General features: G+C 48.6%; 1 protein-coding gene across 1 annotated transcript in view; it reads left to right on the top strand.

Annotated features, from left to right (window-relative positions):
* ARHGEF9 (Cdc42 guanine nucleotide exchange factor (GEF) 9) overlaps positions 1 to 20,602 on the top strand; it is a 58,380-nt gene that overhangs the window by 21,959 nt on the left and 15,819 nt on the right. Inside the window, exons 4-6 of the mRNA XM_010153454.1 lie at positions 385 to 617; positions 4,922 to 5,051; positions 13,489 to 13,620. Of these exons, the coding sequence (XP_010151756.1) occupies positions 385 to 617; positions 4,922 to 5,051; positions 13,489 to 13,620 (495 nt within the window). The remainder of the gene's footprint in view (positions 1 to 384; positions 618 to 4,921; positions 5,052 to 13,488; positions 13,621 to 20,602) is intronic.

Here is a 20,602-nt window from a genome sequence, read left to right as displayed (position 1 = left end):
TAGAAATAACAAGGGGTTTTTCTTGTGTTACCAAAGCAGGGGTCTGCTTGATTCTACCTTTACCTTTTATAAAGAAAACCCCAGCACACAATTTGAAACTGGGAACACCCACATCGCTGCGCAGGGGTCTGCTTTAACACACGCTGTACCTGCTGAGACTTCAGCGATGGGTCCATATGCAGGCTCCTCTCTTCTTCCCTTTTCCCCCAGAGTGACCATGCAGCACCTCCTCCGAGCAGGAAAAGTCCTCTAGGATCAGTCCTTCCTCTTCCTGCTCGGGGTATTCTTTCTTCTTCAGCTGAAACATGTTCTTGTTGGCAAGTCGGGTGGTTGACTGCTCCCATCACTTGCCTGAGGTGTGCTCCTCTCTCCTGCCTCTCACAGCAAGATGGCTTCTGGATCTATTCGGAGTACTGTAACAATCATCTGGATGCATGCATGGAGCTTTCCAAGCTGATGAAAGACAGCAGGTACCAGCATTTCTTCGAAGCATGTCGTCTGTTGCAGCAGATGATTGATATTGCCATAGACGGTTTCCTTCTGACGCCGGTGCAGAAGATCTGCAAATACCCCCTGCAGCTCGCAGAGCTACTGAAGTACACCGCGCAGGATCACAGGTACGCCGCGCTCTTAGCACACGCGAGGAGTTTGCTCGCTGCTTCTTTACCTGACCTCTGCACGCACACTGGGGTTGGGTTATTTTTCTGTCCGGCTCTTCTCTTATGACATCTTGTATAAATTGAAGCAGGGCAAATGTTCAGCAGACAGTTAGAAAGCTTCTCAAAACACTGATTCTCAAAGGAGCCAAACTCATCTCTGTTATAATCAGACATGTGAACTAATTACCCTTGGATGTACTTTCTGATGCTACTAGAAAAATTACCTACTCAGCACTCCGTGGTCAGAAAGGCTCATTCCTTTACCCTGAAAAGGATCTCAGCACATAGCCAGTAAAGGGACAGGAGCCTCAACTCAAACCTGTATATGCTGAGCTCTGGGGAGAATTCAGAACCGTCTCTGCTTTTTAGCCTGATTCCATGTCTGGTTTTGCCACTGGGTTTAGGTTCAGAGGAGCACCAAGCTGCTTGATTACTTTCCAAAATTCCCAGGATCTCTTTTGCTGCTCATCAGCAATCAGCTTAATCTCTGACCTAATGTGTATCGAGAATAGTACCTGTGATATAACTTGTGATATACTGCCATAAAAATAAGGTGAATGAAAAATCAGGCCCCTTAAGAGTAGATTTTCTCCTGCCTTGCCAGTTTTCTTTCTTTTTCCGAACCCCATTTGAAAGGAGTTGCTTCGGAGAACAACAAAGACCACAGATGTTTCAGAAACTCCTGCAAGTGCTTGATTTTTTCTTTTTTTTTCCCCCCAAACCCAGTCCTAAAAGTGCAGAGATGTGATAAGAGCAGAGATGCATTGATTTTCTGTGACCTGATTCACGAGTTTGATTCATACTAGCTGAATGCCCAGTTCAAAATTACCAATTTGGACATGTATTTGGCTCCAGACCCAATTTCTGGGTTTCCCTGCATAACGAGACCAACTCAGACTTGGAGTGGGCTCATGGGAACATCAGGGTATCACAAACCAGCTCTAGGATCCCAGATGTTGTGGCTTTTTTCCTTACCAGCCATGTGATGTCCCCACAGTACTTTCAGTGTGAACTCAGATGTGGCTTCGCAGCAGGAAGACATAGGCAGCCTCAGAGAGAAGAAGTCTGTGTTTAAGATTACCTTCTCTGAGTTGTTTGGTGGCAGTACCAAAGGGGATGTGGACAGTGTGATTGCACAAGGGTTGAATTATCTTGGGAGTGCATGCCTTTTTCCTTCGGGATGTTTTAGAATCAGCATACTGTTAAGTAATCAGATATAGTCATATTCTGAGGAGACTCGGACCTTTCCTGTGCTTAAGCAACCATTAGTTGATTCAGGCCGAGACCTCTTGTTACTGGGTTGTGTCAGTGATAGGACACAGCCATGGACACTTCGTTTCTCTTGTTTCTTCATCTTGTGAGCAGGGGAAGCAGGATGTTTGCTTGCCTTGCAAAGTAAAGACTAAGCCCCCTGAAGCCGTAACAGTGCACATACGAAACTCCTGCCTGCACGGAGCCAGCAACAGACCCGTGCCTCCTCTCAGCCCTGGGGCACTTCTGTTTGTGTGGGTTCCCCTGGAGAGTTTATTGATGGAGGGATGGCGTTACAACGCAGACATGGGTGGGTTATACCACGCTTCCTGGGGCCTAGCTCCTCCGATTCAAGCCTTCGGAGAACTTGGGAGGGATCGATCCTCCAGGCCACCCAGCTGGCATCCCAGACAAGCTTAGTGCCATGGATGAGGCGCAGAGGGTGTCTGACGCACCAGCAGATGATTCTGCATTGGGGCTGTGCAGAAACCCCAGGCTGCCCTGGTTCCTGCCTGGAATACAACGATTTTCTGCTCCTGTAATTCTGACGTTGGGATCAGGGCTGAGATGAGCAAAGCCTGAGCATGGAAAAGCAAATAATCCTTGGGGAATGCCCTGTTGTGACAGTATTGGACACAGGGAAGAGCCACATCCCTGCAGGGTGGAATACCGTCGGGGTCAGCTATAAACGAGGGAACTGGAGAAGCCCCGGGAGCTTCAGCTGGGCCCGTTACTCAGGCGGCGAGTTGTCCTCACGCATTTGTGGTTGGGCAGTGCTCGCAGTTAGATTGCCAGTCTGAAACAGAATCTGAAAAATTACGGAGTGGACTAATACTCCCAAGGAAATCAGGCTCATCACTGGCTGGATTAGGAGTCTCTTAGGCACTCTGATTAGAATTTAGTAAGTAGAAAATACTGCTTAAATCAATGAAACCATTCACGGAGTAATGCAAAACTCAGAAAGGACCAGGAGTCCCAGGGAAAGCAAATACGTTGGCTTCATCTAACAGTGGGGCATTTTATATATCTGTATATACTTAATTTCTTCACTCATGTCGTCCTTGTGGTGCTGTGTATCTTCCCTGTGCCAGGTCAGGATGACAGAGCTGAAACCAGGAACCTGACCACTTTCCCCCAAGTTAGCATGTGATACTTGGCAAGAGCCTAGACTTGCACTCTGCTTGAGCACTGGGAAGAGGTCATTGCAGCCCCAGTATAATTGACAAACAATTTATTTACCTTAATTTCATAGTTAGTGCTATCCTATTATTATTTCACTGGCTAAATGCTTTGCTTCTGTTATTTTTTTCTTAGAAGTTTTTGCCAGCTCTGCCACAGACCTGGGCTAGGAGCCCAAAAAGTTCAGTCACGACTCTTTCTTCATTACTGCGTGAAAGAAAAATGTTCATGGGGTTTTCTCTTCAAACAGAACGTTAGAATTAGTGAATTAGCATTACCAAGATAAAACCCAGCTTGATTGGCACCGGCCCACTCCGCATGGAGGCAAGCATGGGGGTGTTCTCAGAGCCCTGGTCCCTTCAATTGCTTATTGTTTTTGAGACTGGTTCATTTGAATTTTTCACAAAGCCACATCTGTTCACCTCTTAAAGATTTACTCCAGCTTAATATAAATTAAATATCTGAAGGTCCTGAGTGCAGCTTGTTGATGTCCTGAGCCTCCCTGCTGCAGAACCGAGCTGGAGTTCAAGTGAATGAACACGTTACGTGAGAAAGAGGTGACTCTGCGAAGGGTGGTCTGACATTAGCCTCCCGTCTTCGCGTGTGCGTGATTGCTAGGAGATCGTTGGTGACTGTCGCTAACCCCTACGCCTCTCCCTACCCCTACAGTTCCTTTCTGGCCATAGTGACTTCCCTATTTCCCTCCAAGAACTCATGGACATAGACCAGGCTAGTGTCTGTTGCTCCCTTCATACAGATGGCACAAGAAATTCTTCGTCGTGTATCATGACAGATATGTCAGACAGCCCATCCTCTCTTCTCCTTTACTTTGTTGAAGGACCACTCCTGATGTTCTGGAGCATGTAGGATTTTTTTTTTACGCTCATCTAGAATTTTCACGTAAGAATTGAATAAAAATTGAAAACGCATCTCGAGATTTCATCCAAGAAAGGATGGCAAAATAGCATGTAATATTCTGTTGTATATCATGTTGTGATTGTTTCTTAATATTTATCCTGTTTGAATGACATGGGGAAATGTATCTAATTCACAGCATTCACCCCTATTTTAGCTGTCACCAGTGCAATTCTTAGCAATAATCAATAAGGCCATTCCCCATGCAGCTGCCCAAGATCACAGTTTTCCTCATTAGTCAGCAATCAATATCAACCCTTAAGTTAATAATATATTATGGTGGCATTATGGCAGCTGGCCTTGCCTGTCTTTCCGACTGAAATGAACATTAAGGTTCCTTGGAATGGAAAAGGAGGCAGAGGGCGGAAATCATTACCATCGATTTCACCATCACTGATTGAAGAGACTGATCATCGTCTTCGCTGGCCCTGGCGGGAGGCTCTTTTCACTCTTTGTTATTACACTCGCAGGCCTGTCCAGAAAAAAAGGAAGAACTCCTTTGATTTGCTCACTGAAGTCTGCAGTAGGAGGGAATGCCATGGGACAAACGCTCTGTGCCACTCCCAGAGTCACCTTAAGGCTTGGAAGGCGCTCCGGCTCTGTGTCTGGGCGAAAAGCATTTCCAACGTTTGGTTTAAAAAGGGAAAAGTCCAGGCTGGAGACACAGGCTATAAACGTGCTCAGACTTTCTTTTAGGATGCTCTTATGGCTTTCAGCAGCAATATTCACAGCTGTTGTCCGTTGGGTTGGTAGCGGCCAGGCTGTACTGAACGTGGTGTCATGGTAATGAGCGGCAAACCCACCCGCACCTCCCTCCCGAAGGATGGTGAGATTATGCTGCTGCTCACGACAGACCCCCGTGCCTCTCCGCTGCACGTCGGGCTCTGCTTTATGGGCTTTTCTTTTGTGTTTGACAGTGACTACAGATACGTGGCTGCTGCTCTCGCCGTCATGAGGAACGTGACCCTGCAGATCAACGAGCGGAAGCGGAGGTTGGAGAACATTGACAAAATAGCTCAGTGGCAGGCTTCCGTTCTGGACTGGGAGGTACAGCAAGCGCTCGGCCCTCGTTTAGGTGCTATAAACCTGGAAAAAGTAAATTCCGTGCAGTGGTTGAATAATGCAAGACCATACAGTTTATTTCACACAACTTAGTCTTGGGACAGAAAAGAGATTTACAGGCTTTAGGGGGGGGTACTTAAGATGTAAAACATTAATGGTGTTGTGAAGAAAATCCAGGGTCCAGTTTCATCAGTGGGAATCTGGAGTACCTTTTGCAATGCTGTTGTCCCAGGAGCAAGTGAGATTTGGATCAAGCTCTGTGCATTCTGGCTCTGTGCTTTGTCGTTGGGAAAGACGTAGCAAAAAGCCCTAGAAAATGTGACGGGTTAAGAAAAGGGAGAAAACCCTTCAGGTGGTTGCTTTATGACTAAAAGCCCAAACATTAAACTGAAGTTAGAGATGCTGTTTGCACATTTAAAATGAGTACCCACTTAAAGATGTTTCTGAACCAACCCTGTGTGTGGTGATCCTGTATTTAAGGAGGCAAGGCGAAGTCAGCAGAGGGACTCTCACTACTGCATCTGAACCAACCCTGTGTGTGGTGATTTAAGGAGCTGAGAAACACAGGCAAGGCAGAGTCAGCAGAGAGACTCTCACTACCGCGCCTTCCATCTCCTACGTTTTTGCCAAGTGTTTAAAAACCAGCCATACTAAAACGTTCTCCTTTTCATCCCTGATTTTTAAAAAAATCATTTTATGAATGTTTTTTGTAAATAGGGGTTTTGAAGCAGATTGAGGACAAATGTTTCTGTAAAAGTCTGTGTTGTCATCGTTCCGCGTGTTTCGCGCGTAGATACTTGGAGCGATGGAGCAGCTTTTCCTCTTCCTCACAGTCAAGGTCTGGAATAACTCCACATTCGGTTCAGTGGGATCGTACTATGTAAATTAGCGTATGGGAAAGATGTATTAATCCTCTAATTAGTTTTTTCTGGAAAGGATCTAGGAAGGATGGGAGGAGAGGGAGAGAAATATGGGTGCACCCCTTTCTAGTTGTGTATCCCCTTGACTGAATTGGTTTCATTGCTGTAATGAAGGTTGGATTCAACCCTGGGTCTCCAGATAAAACATATAAATTCAGCAATCATAGCTGGTTCTTAAATGATGGCTGGCTGTGAGCAGAGAATGCAGATGATTTCCTTGATTGTTTTATTGTTGTTTACTGCGAAGAAACCTCTCTCACTGGCACACAGGGTCATTTTCAGAGTTAGAAAGCTGATCTGAAGGAGGCACAGGACCCTCGGATAGCTCTTCAGCCTTCAGTATATTCCATGTGATGAGCTAGTGTGTGTCCTTGTAAGAAATGCCGAGACCCTCGTTGTAAATAAGTCTAGATTAAGGACAGATCAATTCCAAGTCAGTGAATATTCATGTGTGAGAGGAAAGCCAAGGTGACCTCCACATTGGATCTATGGAAGAGCCGTTTCTTTGTCTCTTCCATTAGCTCTGTTGATAATTCATTTTTATTTAGCTATATCCTTGATAATTCATTCCTGCCTAGCTTTAGCCATATCCTTGATAGTTCATTCCTGCCTAGCAGTACCCATTGTTTATCTCCATCCTATCCTCAGGAACTTGCCAAATCATTCCTCCAGGCTTTTTTTTTTTCAACCATTCCAAATTTTAAGCACAATATTGCAGCAGCATCCTTCGGCTTCTCATAATACAGCAAAACCTGCTGTTGCTACCACTCAGAGATCCAATGGCAGTACAGCTACTGCCCTCATTCAAAGCAAAAACACCCTTCTTCCCATTTTTATTTTGTATTTTGAGTCATAGGGTTGTGATGAGAACACTATAGGATGAGAGCTAGAGGACTTCACTGATTTTTTCCTCTACAGTAACTTCTGCATCATCAGGTCCAGGCCTCATTTCACAGATGTCCATGTAATGGCCAGAAGGATGCGCAAAACCCCAAAATATTCCGCAGTTAATTGTAGTATAATGCAGGAGGAGGTGTGAGAAATCAAACGTAGCACCAGGTGCTTGGATCTGTCCTAGCTCAATGGCCAGAAGGATGCGCAAAACCCTGAAATACTCCACAGTTAATTGTAGTATAATGCAGGAAGAGGTGTGAGAAATCAAACGTAGTGCCAGGTGCTTGGATCTGTCCTAGCTTTGGGCAAATACTCTCTTCAGGCATTGCAAACCCCAGCTGCTAACCTCTAAAAAAACCCCCTCTCAGCTGATGTCTCTCTGTGGGACGAGTCTCCCAGGACATCAGGGGTTGATTTCTTACTCCGTCTGTAGGGGCTGAAGCCCTCATCTCCTACACACAGGCAGTTGTGGAGTAGAAGAGGGATTTCTTGGTATGTCTCCCTGGCTTCTTCCAGTCTGTAGGGAGTGTGCCTTTATTGTCTGGGTCAGAGAGGAGATGACCACGACTCCCAGTTTGTCTTTGCTGGAGGACACTCAGCTGGGCGAGTGACCTGTTGTCAACTGGTTGCTAATCCAGTTTATATTAAGTGCTCACTGAAACAGAGAGAGGAACCTACAGCGTTGCTCTCCCATCTTGCTGTGGTCCTATTCTTGCTCTGGTTAAGAGTCTGTACCCTAAAAGTGCTCTCTCTGTCCCTCTGTGTGTCACAGTGGCCTCCTGATCTCATTTGCACAGCAGTGCAAATGAGCAATGACAGCATGGGGTGTACAGCACAGTCTTCCTAGAGACAATCTGGAAAAAACACTAAGTACAAGAAAGCAGGAAATAGGAGAAAAAAAAAATACCAGTTGAGACTTTTTCACCAGAAATCCAGCCAGGGCACAAGGCTGAGATAATCCCTGATTCCCACTGTGTTGCACTTGGTAAATTATTTCAGCAGCAACCAATTCTGAATGTTTAAGCATGTGGAAATCTTTCATTTGGAGAAATGCCTGTTTTTCCTCAGCATCTCCAGACTAACGATGTTGACTCTCTGATTTGAAGCTGCATTTTCATTTCTAAATTTACCCAAGTTTTGTGATGAGATGTTGCAAAGAGATTTTTAAAGAAGAAGAAAAAATCTGAACCAAACAAAATGTACGTAGTGAGTATTTGGAACGTTCTGGTATACAAAGCGTGTGTACACGTTTTCTTGCAAACAGACAGAAGTCAGGGCTAATTTAAGCAGAAGGGATCTTACTGAATCCCGTGGAGTTGTGCCTGTGTGTTTCAGGAATCACTTTTATCCCTCAAAATCTTCTGCATGGCCCCGTGAAGGTGAATTTTCAGGGTCAGCATTTGAAAAAATGTGAATATCCTTGAGTTAACCAAAGCCAGATTTTTTTCTCCAAGAAGTCAGGTCGGCAGGGTCTGATGGTTTAAATTGCAAATGGGACCAAGCAAGGGTGGCCTGACTCGTGGCAGCTGATGAGCGTGCTGTGGCAGCCAGGCCGGGAAGTCTTAAGGAATTATTGGCAGCTTTGGCAGCTCCATATACAAGTAATGACTGAGCAGAATCTTAAGGGAAGTTTCTGATCTCACTGACTGCTGTAAATTAGAAATAATCCCCATCACTTTGAAATGTGCTCCTGTATAATTTGTAGGAGCGTGGTCTTGACTGGAAAGCCTGGATTGGACTGTTGCCATGTGTGACTCACTTCTTTATTTTGTAACCTGAATTTCCAATATATAAACAGACCTGGAGAGGTGCTGCCCCTGCCTACACCGAATTCTCTAGTGCCTTTTGTCCTTTCAGTTGTTAACGGCGCAGAATGTAGGGCTTCCACCACCTCCTGCTGAGACCTTTCAGTGTCTGAGCGCTCTCCTCCTTATGAAGTGTTTCCTGACGTTCAACCTCTGTTTCCCTTCACTCAGTGTCATCCCCTTCCTTGTAGTTAAATACCCTCAGATCAAAACAGTCCCATTTAAAGGCAGGCAGGCAGAACCGGCGCACAAAGTTAGCGGGAGCGTAGCCTGCAAAGTCTCCTTGGGATCAGACTCGGCAGCTGTTCTGCACTCGGTCCTTGCTCGTGCTCTTGCCCTCCGCAAGAGAGTTACAGCCCTCAAAAGTTAGTGGGGAATATCTACGTGTACACACGCACGGCAGTGCTGCAGAGAGGTTATTTCCACAGAGCCCGTCATCGTTTCTCGGTCCCTTGGGCAGCGCTGCATTTACAGGCACACGCGTGGGGCAGCGGGAGCGAAGGAGCCGTACGCTCCTGCCCTCTTTAGAATCATAGAATGGTTTGGGTTGGAAGGGACCTTAAAGATCATCTAGTTCCAACCCCCCTGCCATGGGCAGGGACACCTTCCACTAGACCAGGTTGCTCAAAGCCTCATCCAGCCTGGCCTTGAAGACATCCAGGGATGGGGCATCCACAACATCTCTGGGCAACCTGTCCCAGTGCCTCACCACCCTCTCTGTGAAGAATTTCTTCCTGATATCTAATCTAACCCTCCCTGATTTCAATTTGTACCCATTGAAACCGGAGGAGCGAGCACCCATTCCTGGGAGGGGATCTGTGGTGATCCCCAAGCCGGTGGTGGGATGTTTGGCACAGGAGAGGGCCTTGCTCATCAGCCTGGATTATTTTTAACTTGCTAGTTAAACAGATTACTTTGGTTTATGTAGATAGTTAGGTATTTCTACCAAAGATTCCTGCAGGTTGCTGCTTTGGCAGGTTTCAAGAGTAGTAAATTTACTTGAAGGAACAAATATATATAATTGAAAAATATAATGAACACTGTTCTTTAAAATTTCTTCCCGTTCTTGTTATTTACGGGTCCTTTAAATCAAGACTGGGTGCCCTTAATTATGTAATATATAATAGCTGGCCTCAGCCTAATACTACATCACTGAATCCAAGAATGACATGGGAAAAAGAGGCGTGCAACCGACGTGCTGTTTCAGAGTGAGGACAGCCTGATGAGAAATCCTCCTGGGGAAAAAAAAATCACATCAGGGACTGAAAAAGATCCTTCTTTTTATTTTTTTTTTTTTTCCTTCTTCTTTTTTTTCCCTCCTTTTTTTTTTTTTTCCCCCCTCTCCCCAGCAACAGAAGGTATCAAAAAATGAGCCTGATGAAAAGGACAACATTTCTCTCGCTTTCCTTTTTCTGATCTTTCTGTAGCCCAGAGTGCTAATCAGCCTGTCAATCTCTAATTAAAGAACAGCAGTGTCAGGCAGAAGAGAGCCCTGCTTGCTGAATGTTAACTAGTGAAGGGGATTGTGTGCCCAGCAGTGACAGCAAAGGGCCGTGTCAGGGGGTGGGCTGGGGCGCAGGGGAGCGGGTCCGACGGCTGGTGAGCATTTCTGAGCCCGGGACAGCGTCTGCTCAGGGATTGCTCATGGGAAGAAGGAGCGGGGCAGGCTGGGAGGTGTAATGAGCTGCAGCTCGCAGCACCATGTCCTTCCTTGTTATGTTGGTGCTCCCAACAGCATTTCTTCCATGATACTAGTAAAAACCCTTTGGTTCCTCCCAGTTCCTTGTTACAGAACCTGGTGGTCACCTACAGCAGAACTGAGGGGCCGATCGTTGACCTCTTCCCGTAGCATCAGCAGAGCTGCCCCTCTGCTGTGACAGTCGGCATTAGCCCTGGGACTTGGTATGTCATCCTAGCTCTGGCAAGCTCGAGGGAGCGTGAAGCACACGTCCAGCCTAGATCCGGGTGGCCTTCTGCTCCCATGACGGCACACGCAGTAGCGGGACTCTGCCCGCGCCTGCATGAAGGAAAGAGGAGTCGGCTTTCTTCTCGCTGCCCGTGGTGTGTAGCAGGATGCGCAGTGCAAACCCTTGATGCAGGCTGCCGAGGGCTGAGGGGTTTTATTAGGGGTTTATCAGATAACTCGGGTTGGAAGAGGCCTCAGGAGGTCATCTGGTCTCTTGGCCATTTTGCTGCTGTGCCCTGCTGAGGTCAGTGGGATGTTCAGAGTTCAGCTAGTTCAGAGTAACTAAAAGTTCAGCCTCTTCCTTTTTTAGGAGTATTTCTCTTAACTTACAGAAGGACACAGATGATCCAGCCTCTCTAGGACTTGCTTGGAAAAAAATGGAAGAGTAAAATAAATTTTTCCCCTGTGTTTTGTACAGGATTGGAGGGGTCTAGGTCTAGGATTGGCTTTAGAGAAAGCCTGGGAGAGGCACTGCGGAAAGCCAGCCCCAAGTCAGGACCCGTGGAGGCATGCTGGGGTGGGCGTGTTGGCAGTGGAGCAGAAAAGCAAACGCTTTTGGTCCCCTCCTTGCCCGCCACCCTGCAACCGACCTCGTGAGCCCCCCAGTAGGGATGCTCCACTAGCAGAACAAAGAGGTGCTATAACTGTGTCGGGGGAAAGAAAAATGCCTTTTGAGGTTCATCGTGTCTGCTCGAGGCGGCTTTGGCAGCACGACCACGCTGGTGTATTGCTGCCGCAGCCCCGGGCTTGAGGAAAGGCAGGGCCATGGAGATGCTGCTCTTGGGGGCTGAAGGCTGGCCAGCCGTGTGCTAGTCCAAAACTATTTGCAATGTATATTTCTAAATTTGCTAAGCCAGCATTGGAAATAATCTATTTCTGGCCTATAGACTGTATATGCAAATTGTTTTCCCAGCGTAAGAACTGGAGTACAAATCCTATCATTTCAGATCTGAATTTTTTTGTTTTATATTGCTAGCAGGGACTACACGGTTTGGATTCAGCTAATCAAGTAGAAGTGTTTACAGAGTCCTCTGCGTGTCCTCAGGCTTGAGATGCTACCACAGGAGTGGAAGACAAAACTGGGTTTCTATTTTTAGCAGCCAGCCTCTCCTAGGCTCGCCCCCTCTCATGAAAGCTCCCATCTATAGGCTTGTTTGAATCTTCTCCGGAGAAGCTCGTGTAGCCAGGAAAGCCCGCAGTTTCTGGAGCCTGGTGTGTTTTCCTCAGAGATTTCTTACACCTGAGGGTGTAGGGGCTCACGTACAGCTCAGCCGTCGCAGCAGCACGCGGGTCCCCGGATTCTGGCCAGGAGGTACCACGGCTGAAATAGGACCCTGACACCCCACTCTTGAGACGCTGCATGATGCACGGCCCATCCCTTCTGGAACGACCCTCTGTGTTCCCGGGAGGGTTTTTTTTCCCTAATCAGGCCTTCAGATACCACAGCCACCAAAGTGAGACAGAGAGGTGGATAGATACCTCGCTCAGGCGATTTGAAAGTCTGTTCTGCAGCATGATGATGCAGCAACTTAATGAAGTTGCTGTTGTCACAGGGCCCAGGGACTCAGGCAGTCGCTTCCAATCAATGCTGAGAGGTTAATTACACATTTACCTGAACAGCAGTCTGAAATCCTCACCAAGAAATTAGGAATGGGGATGACTCTTGGTTGCTTTGGCACCTGCAGGTGTAAGTGGTACCAGAAAATCATGTCTGTCTAGATGGCCCCGTGGCTGGCTGAGCCTTTGCAAGCTGTTTGCTGAGATTTTGGGATGGTCTTGTCCCAGAAATTGGTTCTAGTTTGGCATCAAAGCCAGAACTGCACTAGTTTCAGAGCCAAAAAGAAAGGCAAACATGCTTTTCTCTCACTTGCTCCTGAATCCTGCTCCTTACCTTTCAGCTGAAGTCTGTGGTGTTTCGGAGGGAGAGATGCACCGAGATGCCCACAGGGCAGGTGGTGGTGGATTCACCCATTTTTAATAAATAGATTTTAATTAACTTTTTAAAAAGTCCAGCTCATCCCAATTAGTGGAGGGTGACTGCATTTGTTCTCTCGGAGAGTGGGAGAGGGAGCACTGTGTTTTCAAGACCATCTGCTCATGAATCCTTAAAAAAAAATGGGAGAGGAAAACAAGCGTTAGCCGGAGGCAGAGAAAGGGTGAGGGCATTCTGGCAGCTGGCCGGGGAGGCCTTGCCAGCCGGGGGGGCTGGCGGCTGCCAGAGGAGCTGGGGTCGTCCTGACAGTTTTTTGGAGATGGGGAACTCTAATGAGCTGTGGGAGAAGGGACTGGAATTGCCTGAATGAGTGGGAAGAGAGGAAGCAGTCTGGAGGGGTGAGGTTTGGCAGCCTCAGGGCTGGGGGAATTGATATCCCGGTGTAGATGACTCCGGTAGCTGGCCTGAGATGTCGGGAGGAGACGTGCTTTGGGATGCTCTTTGGAGGGGAGGGAGTGCCAGGGAATTTGTTACCCTGAATACGAAGTGGCTCCTTCACGGGCAGCAGGAAGGAGCTTCTCTCTCAGGATGCCACCAGCACCTGCAGCGAGACCTGGGGTCTGGGGTACCTGGAAAGGGGGGAGCAGGGACAGCGTCTGGAGCAGCTCTTCCCTCACTGCAGTGTGAACCGAGTGTCCACACCTGCTGCGTTTATGTCCCTTCCTTCAGCATTAGCCCCCATCTCCAGTTTCTGGCCTGAAGTCAGATGAGAGGTGGTTTGAGAGCTGCAGAATGGCCCAAACCTTATTTACTTGTTGCTTCTCCCCATCCTGCAATGAGCAACGTATCCACGGCCCTGGCTGGGAGCGGCGGTTCACGCGGCCTCGTTCTCTGTGCCCTCTAGGGAGACGATATCTTGGACCGCAGCTCGGAGTTGATCTACACGGGAGAGATGTCCTGGATTTACCAGCCTTATGGACGGAACCAGCAGCGTGTTTTCTTTCTCTTTGATCACCAGATGGTTCTCTGCAAGAAGGTAAGGACATCCAGGGAGAAAGCAGCACGGCTAAGGACACGCTGCGGACAGGCTTTCCAGTCCAAAGGGGTTTTTAGGGCAAGGTGGCTGTTGGCTACACGTGCAGAAGAGGACATGGGTAGCGCTGCGGAAGGGCAATCCACGTGCTAGAAATACTGAATTACAGGATGGTGAGTATACCGACCGAGGGGTCTTTATGCTTCTAGCAAATCCACTTGCTCATTTCGTGCCTTTTTCTCATGTGCCCCGTTTGGCTCGTTGCCTCGCTTCTGCTTTTGGGTTTTGGCTGCAGCATATGATCTGGATTAGATTGTCCTAGAACTTCTGTGTGAGCTGTGAAGCCTGGCGCTTGGGCAGGCAGCTCAGTTGCTGCATTAAGAAGATGATCCTTGCCTTTCAAAGAAATCCCGGGCTGCAGCCTGGTGGGTAGCAGGGTATGTGTGTTTGTGTGCTGCCAGCCGGCAAAACGCCTTCTGAGCTGCATCTTCGTGTAGCTGCTGTGCTGGATTTACAGGGCATCTCTGCCATGAAACCCATCATGAGGGTCAAGAAAGGTAGTGAAGAGTAGTGACCAAACTGTGGATGCCCCATCCCTGGGAGTGTCCAAGGCCAGGCTGGATGAGGCTTGGAGCAACCTGGGCTATGGAAGGTGTCCCTGCCGTTGGCAGGGGGTGGGGCTGGGGGGGCTTTAAGGTCCCTTCCCACCCAAACCATCCTGTGATTAATAGCAGCAAATGAACTGTGTTTCAGAGCAACTCTGTTAAGCAGCATCATCATAGCTGTATTGCTGTAGTCCCGCTAAGGTGATCCCAGCTCATCACAACAGTTTGAAGTGAAGTGACAGAATTCATAAGTCCCGGATGCCTCTGTTTTCTGACAGACCGGGATTCGCTGGAATTTTCACTGCAGCTGTAGGGACAGCTGGGCAGGGGCAGTCCCCTGGACCAGCTTCAAGGGGGAGCGAGGGCGAGCTGCGGATGTCTCTGGCCAAACGCACCAGGGCTGTGTTCCTGTCGCATCTCATATGCTGAGGAAGGGTTGGGTGAGACCCACGCCGTGTGGCAGCCCTCCGAGGAGTGCCCCGCGCTGCAGGAAGCAGCGTGGGTGGGGGTGTGGGTGGCTCCTGACTCACCGCAGCATCACTGCCCGCTACCGCGGAGCAGCGACCTGTGCAGTTCAGTGGGTGGCACTTTCTTCTCCTGAGTCATGGTTGACTGAAATTTTGCCTTCTGGAATGCATGTGCTTATTTTTTTTCCCCTCCTTGTTGCTGTGCCTTTTAATTCTTTCCCAGCTCCGTTAAAAAAAAATAACCACAGAGCAGCAGTAACGAGGTCGGATGTTGGGAGGACCGTCAGAATGAGTCTGGAAGCACGCAGCTGGGTTTAACTTTTAATCTTGACCTCCTACACTTTGATTGTGACCCTGAATTTCTGATTCATAAGGCAGCATCCAGTTTGGCTGGCACTGGGTTTGATTGAGAGAGGTACTGAGCATTCCCTTAGCTCCTGGGAAAATCAGAGCTGGGATTTCCGTGGTCATCAGTAGGAGCGGAGAGCGTTCAGCAATTCACAGCAGGCTGCTGGGGGCTCCAGAGATTGTGTCGGTATGCAAGCATCGTCAGTGGGACGCTGCCCTCTTCCCTTCTGTATTCAAAAGGTGTTTTGTGGTGTGTGTGTGGCAATGCTGCACAAGAGACGCCTTCACAGGAAAACACCCTGCAGCTTTCAGCTGGGGGACAGCACGGTGGTCTGGGTCTGTCTTCCGGGCAGAGACTGGCTACATGGCTGCATCTGGCAGGCTCTTGTGCCACTAGCCGAGGTCTTGTGGGACAGTGTGCCCACCGAGCTGCAGGGTGACAGGGCAGAGGGTGGTCTCAGGGTTCATACCTCACTGCAGGTTCTCCTTCTGCATCTCTTTTTCCGCTATCGAACTGCAGTTGTTGTTTTTCAGATTGCTGGGGGAGGAGATGGGCTTACAGCTGGACTCTCCCATCTTGTTAATGATTTCCTAGAACATTATTAAGGAAGACTGTCCGAGAATGGAAGTCAGAGGAGTGTTAGCTCACATTTTGGTATCCCACATCCTATATAAAGTAAATCTGGATGATTTATAGCCTGTGTTGTCTTGACCCTGTGTCAGGCTTTGCTGTTACAGATCCCAGCAGGCAGCCATCCAGCAGGATAACCACTCCTTTAGAGCCCGAGCCCTGTATCCTGGGCTTTCTTGGCGAAGCATCATTTATATCATGGTGCAGGAAGCTGGCGCCAGCCTTCCTTCCCCCAGGCTTCAAAATTGTTCTCCGAGGGATATCAAATATGGCCCAGGCATCCCCAGGAGCAGGGAGACGGCAGCGGGTCTGCAGGGGTGCTGGTGCTCCAGCCCTGCCTGGCCAGGGCTGGGCAGAGCACCGTGTCCTGGGGTCCTCCGCAGCACAGCCTGGGGCCCGTCACCGGAGTTGAAGTGCTCGGGAGTGGCCGGAGCTCGCAGTATGCTTTCATGTCCCACTTCAGCAAACCCTCAGGGAATTGGAGTTGTCCGAGTCCAGAAGGGAAAGGTTGAGATTTCCAGAAGGTCTTAGAGTTCAGACTGGTCCGCAGCTGCCAGTTCCTCTGCCATGTGTACAGGGACATAAAGTCCTTCAGAGGTTTCCAAAGCAGCAGGCTGAACAGCACCCCTCGTGCTCCAGACACAGCCAGGGAGAAAATCATGGGCAGCCTGACCTGTGTTTGGTTTAGTCAATGAGCCTGATCAAAACTTCCAGCTTTGGCACCACTTACGATGGCACATCTCAGTGAATCTTCCTCTTCAGAAAATCTTCTGCATTATGTGGGTTTTCTTCACATATAATAAATCAGTAGGTATGATACATCCTTAATCATGACACAGTCTATTTTAGAATACATTTATTTTTGAATTGTAATGGTTGAATTTTACCTCCTTATTGGTCAAAAGAGATTTCTAATAGAAATAAGGTTCTGAAACCAATTCCTTATTTAAACTTAGCACAGAGACTTTAGTTTGGTGAAAACAAGCTAGCTATCCTGAGAGGCTCGAGACAAGAAGCATTGTTTCAGACAAGATCTCCCACTCCTCGCTGCAGTTATCTGCACGTCCTGCTCACCTTGGTTACCTGTTGGTGGTTACCCTTGGTGTCATTTCCATGACCACCACACCTCGGATCGCTGGTGGGACTCCAGACAGAGACCTCGTTTGTGAAAATGAGTAATTAGGAACGGCCGCATTCAAATGAGCTTGACAGATGTTATCTCTGCCAGGGTGGGTACATTCACGTCTGTCTTCCAAGCAGGAATCTTGCACTAAGATTTACGAGGACTGCATGAATAAGAGCAGTAGCAGCAGGTGGAGAAGCTGACACTGTGGCCACCAGCTTTCGTTCCTGGCAAACGTCTTGCAAAGCAACTTGTGTGGGAGAATATTCACAATGAAAATGGGTTTCCGAGCTTGACAAATAAATCTCTTTGGCTTAGATTTTGCTGTCAGAGACAGCACCAGTCACTTCCTAATGTCACCACTGAATTATTTTCTGGTGTTGGGAAGCGAGAAGTTTAATCAGATGAACTGGCCACGCCGACCATTTCAGTGTTCAACAGACTGAGGGTTTGTTGGTGATGTAGGTGGCTGTAGGTAGGTACTGCAGAACGTTTCCAGAGCCTGTGGCAAAAGGGGAGCGCTGAGTTAGGTTGGATGTCTATAGTTCCTGATCAAGAGCCACTGGGAGAGCTCGTGATTTAGACTTTCCTTGCAAAGCTGAGTAACTTTCAGCTATTGGATTAATGTCCAACTCTCCTCATGAATCTTCTGCCCGTGTCTCCTGATCCAGAGGTTGGGACACCGCAGTGTGCATGAGGTCAGAGTGGGGTTTTCTTCAGAAGAGACCGTCAGTTGGCTCCCCTAGTGCAAACACCTTCTGGAGAGGAAGAAGGGAATCAGCTGTGTGGGAAGCGAGCACTGGCCTCAGTTTGACTTACCATATGGCTGTATTCAGGAAAGAAGAACACATATTCCACTGTGCTAGCTGTAATTACCAAGAAATGAAGGCAATCCTTGATGATGGTAGCATTCAAAGATGTTGCCTTAAAGGCACAGGGTCTACTTTTCCCATCACCCTGAAGTTGAGAGTGTTTGACACAGAGATGCTTTAAATTTGCAAATCATAGTCCTTAACATCCAGGACTGTGACACGCAGTATTAATTATGGTCATAGCTTGTTATGCTGGGGGATGCTCGAGGTGCTTGTCGTGCAATAGATGAGGATCTTCTTCCATCTCTTCTGGGTAATCGTTTGGATTTCCCCAACGGGCTGGAGAGCGCCGTGGCATTAGGCTGGAAAGGACAGTAGGAAGGGTTAACAGAGTTTCTGCGCCAAATTACGCTTTTCTTTCCCCAACAGTCGGTCCTTGATGGGGCTCCATGTTGAGTGTTTCCTGACGGCGCGGAAAGATCAGTGACTGCATGGAACACACTGAGTTTTCATTGGCACTTTTTATGTGTCTCTTGTAATCAAGAGGCAATGCAAACTCCAGCTCGTGGCTTATTGCTATTGCTGCCTTCCCTTGAGCTCTCGAAGCAAAGCAGGTTGGATGAGAAGCAAAATGAGACCAGTTTAATAGCAATAGCCAGACAGTCAGCCAGAAATAGCTGTGCTATAGGAGATAGAGTAAATAAAATAATCCTGTGAAACTCCACTGCAGTTCAGGTTTCCAAATGGGAAGATAAAAGAGACATTTCTGAGCTCTTTTAGTGTAAGAAAGTCTAGTTCCCGTATCGCTTCTGCTAAAAACATTGAGGTAATCTTTGCACCAAAACAGCGGCCCTGCTTTTATTACAGGCTAAATAGGTCTCAAGGGCTAGTTGAAAATCTTGTTTGCAAACACAGAGCAGCACTGGGACAATTCTTGCTACTTCAAGTGGTTTTTTGACCCACAAGGAACACTGTTTGACTTTCGCAGCACCTCCCACGCCTTCTCTTTTCCCCCCAGTAATGCCCATCTCCGTGAAATGCCGTGGTCTGGGTCAGGCCTGCGTCCAGCCTGCAGCAGGGTGAGAAAATGGGTCAGGCTCTTTCTGTTTTCCAGCAGCAGCTGGGTAGACTCGGTGGCGTGCTGCGCTGACAGCGTGCTGCTGTTTGAGCTGGGAGGTAGCGTGAGATGGGCCTGAAGATGAGCAAAGGAAACACACCCGCCCGGTCACGGCCCCAGAGCAAAGTGTAAAATGGAGTTTTTAAGGACCAGTGTTTCCACTGCCGTAGCCGCGCGCTCGTGTCCAGCTGATCAGTTGGCGCTGTCTGCAGACAAGAGGTTTCTGTGGGTCCAGGCCGTAGAGCACCGCACGGAGGTTTGATGCTCCTGTCAGTCTCCTTGGCCAGGAGGTCGAACACAGGGACAAATTCCAGCAAGTGAGGGGATATATGTTAAAAACAGTGATGAAAAAGTCCTTTAGCTTTCAGATAGGGTGTACTCACAGGAAGAAAAGGTTCCTTTTGATAGTTAAAATAGCCCTGAATGCATTTGCTCAGGGATCTGCACGTGCTCATTATGTGCTGGATCGTGGTTTTGCAGGACTGGTGTTACTGGGCTGTACTGGCCGGGGCAGGTGCTGCCTTCGCGCTGCTCGGGTGGTGGTCGCGGGGAAGGAAGGGCAGACTCCAGCGAGGTCAGTGGGGAAAGATGTCGGGGTCAGCCAGGGGAGCCGGCTGGGGGAGGGCAGGAGGAGGCTTTAGGTTGTTGGTTGCTAATTCAGTGGTAAAATCCAGAAAAGGCTGAATTTAGTCCTTCACGGTCTGTGTTTTCCTTTCCGGAGAGGGAACAGGTTTAGCCTACTCATAGAGCCATGCAGATACGAAGATGCTATACCACATACTCTGTGCCTGATTTATCGCTCCTGTAATTGCAGTGGGTGTAAATTTGGCCCAAAAGCGAAACCTCAAGAGCTGAAAATCTAACCCTCCTCCTGCCACGGCCTTTGAGCAGCACAGTTTTAAGCCCCTGGGAGCAAACTGGAGAGACCAGAAAAGCCGAATGACGTGTCTGCAGCAGGGTTTCCCGTCTCTTCCTGTTATTAGTTCCTTGGAAATGCGCTCGCCCTCGCCTCGCTGCTTCGCAGCCAGTATGACTGGGCTTGAGGTGGAACGAGGCACCAAAACGCCGCTGATGTTCCACTAAATACATCGAACGAAAATAGCATTTTCACATAAACGCTTTCAGCTCCAGTCCTCCCCCACTCGGATCCCACAGTGCAGCTTCACAGAGCTGGCAGGGATGAATCAAACATCTCTTTCCAAACTCGGGAGACAGACACTGCTGAATAATTTGGCAGGAATGTGCCGACCTCCCCAGCACAGCTGTCCTGGTGCAAGGAGGAGTTACGGAAACGGGTGTCGCAGAGGTTTCGGCTCCCCTGTCCCCAGGGCAGCCCCTGGGGAAACTTGTAGCGATTTGGCCCATCCTGGGAAGCAGGCGACGGGAAGCGTGTGGCCAGGGCGGTGTTGAGGAGGTGGCGTTACGTCCCCGTGTCCAACACGGCCCGTCCCCCGTTGCGTTTTCAGGTTGCGCTGTGCAGACCCCGCTTCCCTGCCCCTGAGGGCTGGCTCAGCCCACACTGCTGTGTCCGACGGGGTGGTAGCAAAGCTCACCATCATCCAACCACTCTGCAGGGCTCAGGTTGATTGTCTGATACCAAGAATATTCAGTACACAAACATTCAGAAGGGTTCATGGAGTTTTAGGGTCCAGAGACCCAGTTGCCCAATGCACTCGGCCATCAGCGAGGATGGTGCATAACTGCGTCTTAAAAACAGCCCGCAGTAGGGTGAAGTGAACAAATGCTACGGAGAACCGTGTCCTTGGTGTTCGTGAAAAGCAGTCTGCGCCGCTTTCTTCAAAGGGTCGCTTCTAAGGTAAATTAGATTTTAAAAATGTAGGCTCTGAATCTTTTTTTTTAAAAGCCAAAGAACGTTGAAAGC

The sequence above is a fragment of the Eurypyga helias genome, unplaced genomic scaffold (genome assembly GCF_000690775.1).
Source record: "Eurypyga helias isolate BGI_N326 unplaced genomic scaffold, ASM69077v1 scaffold5156, whole genome shotgun sequence".
In the NCBI taxonomy this organism is placed as follows: Eukaryota; Metazoa; Chordata; class Aves; order Eurypygiformes; family Eurypygidae; genus Eurypyga; species Eurypyga helias.
The sequence above is the reverse complement of the archived record's forward strand: the minus strand, read 5'-3'. Positions and strand labels throughout refer to the sequence as shown.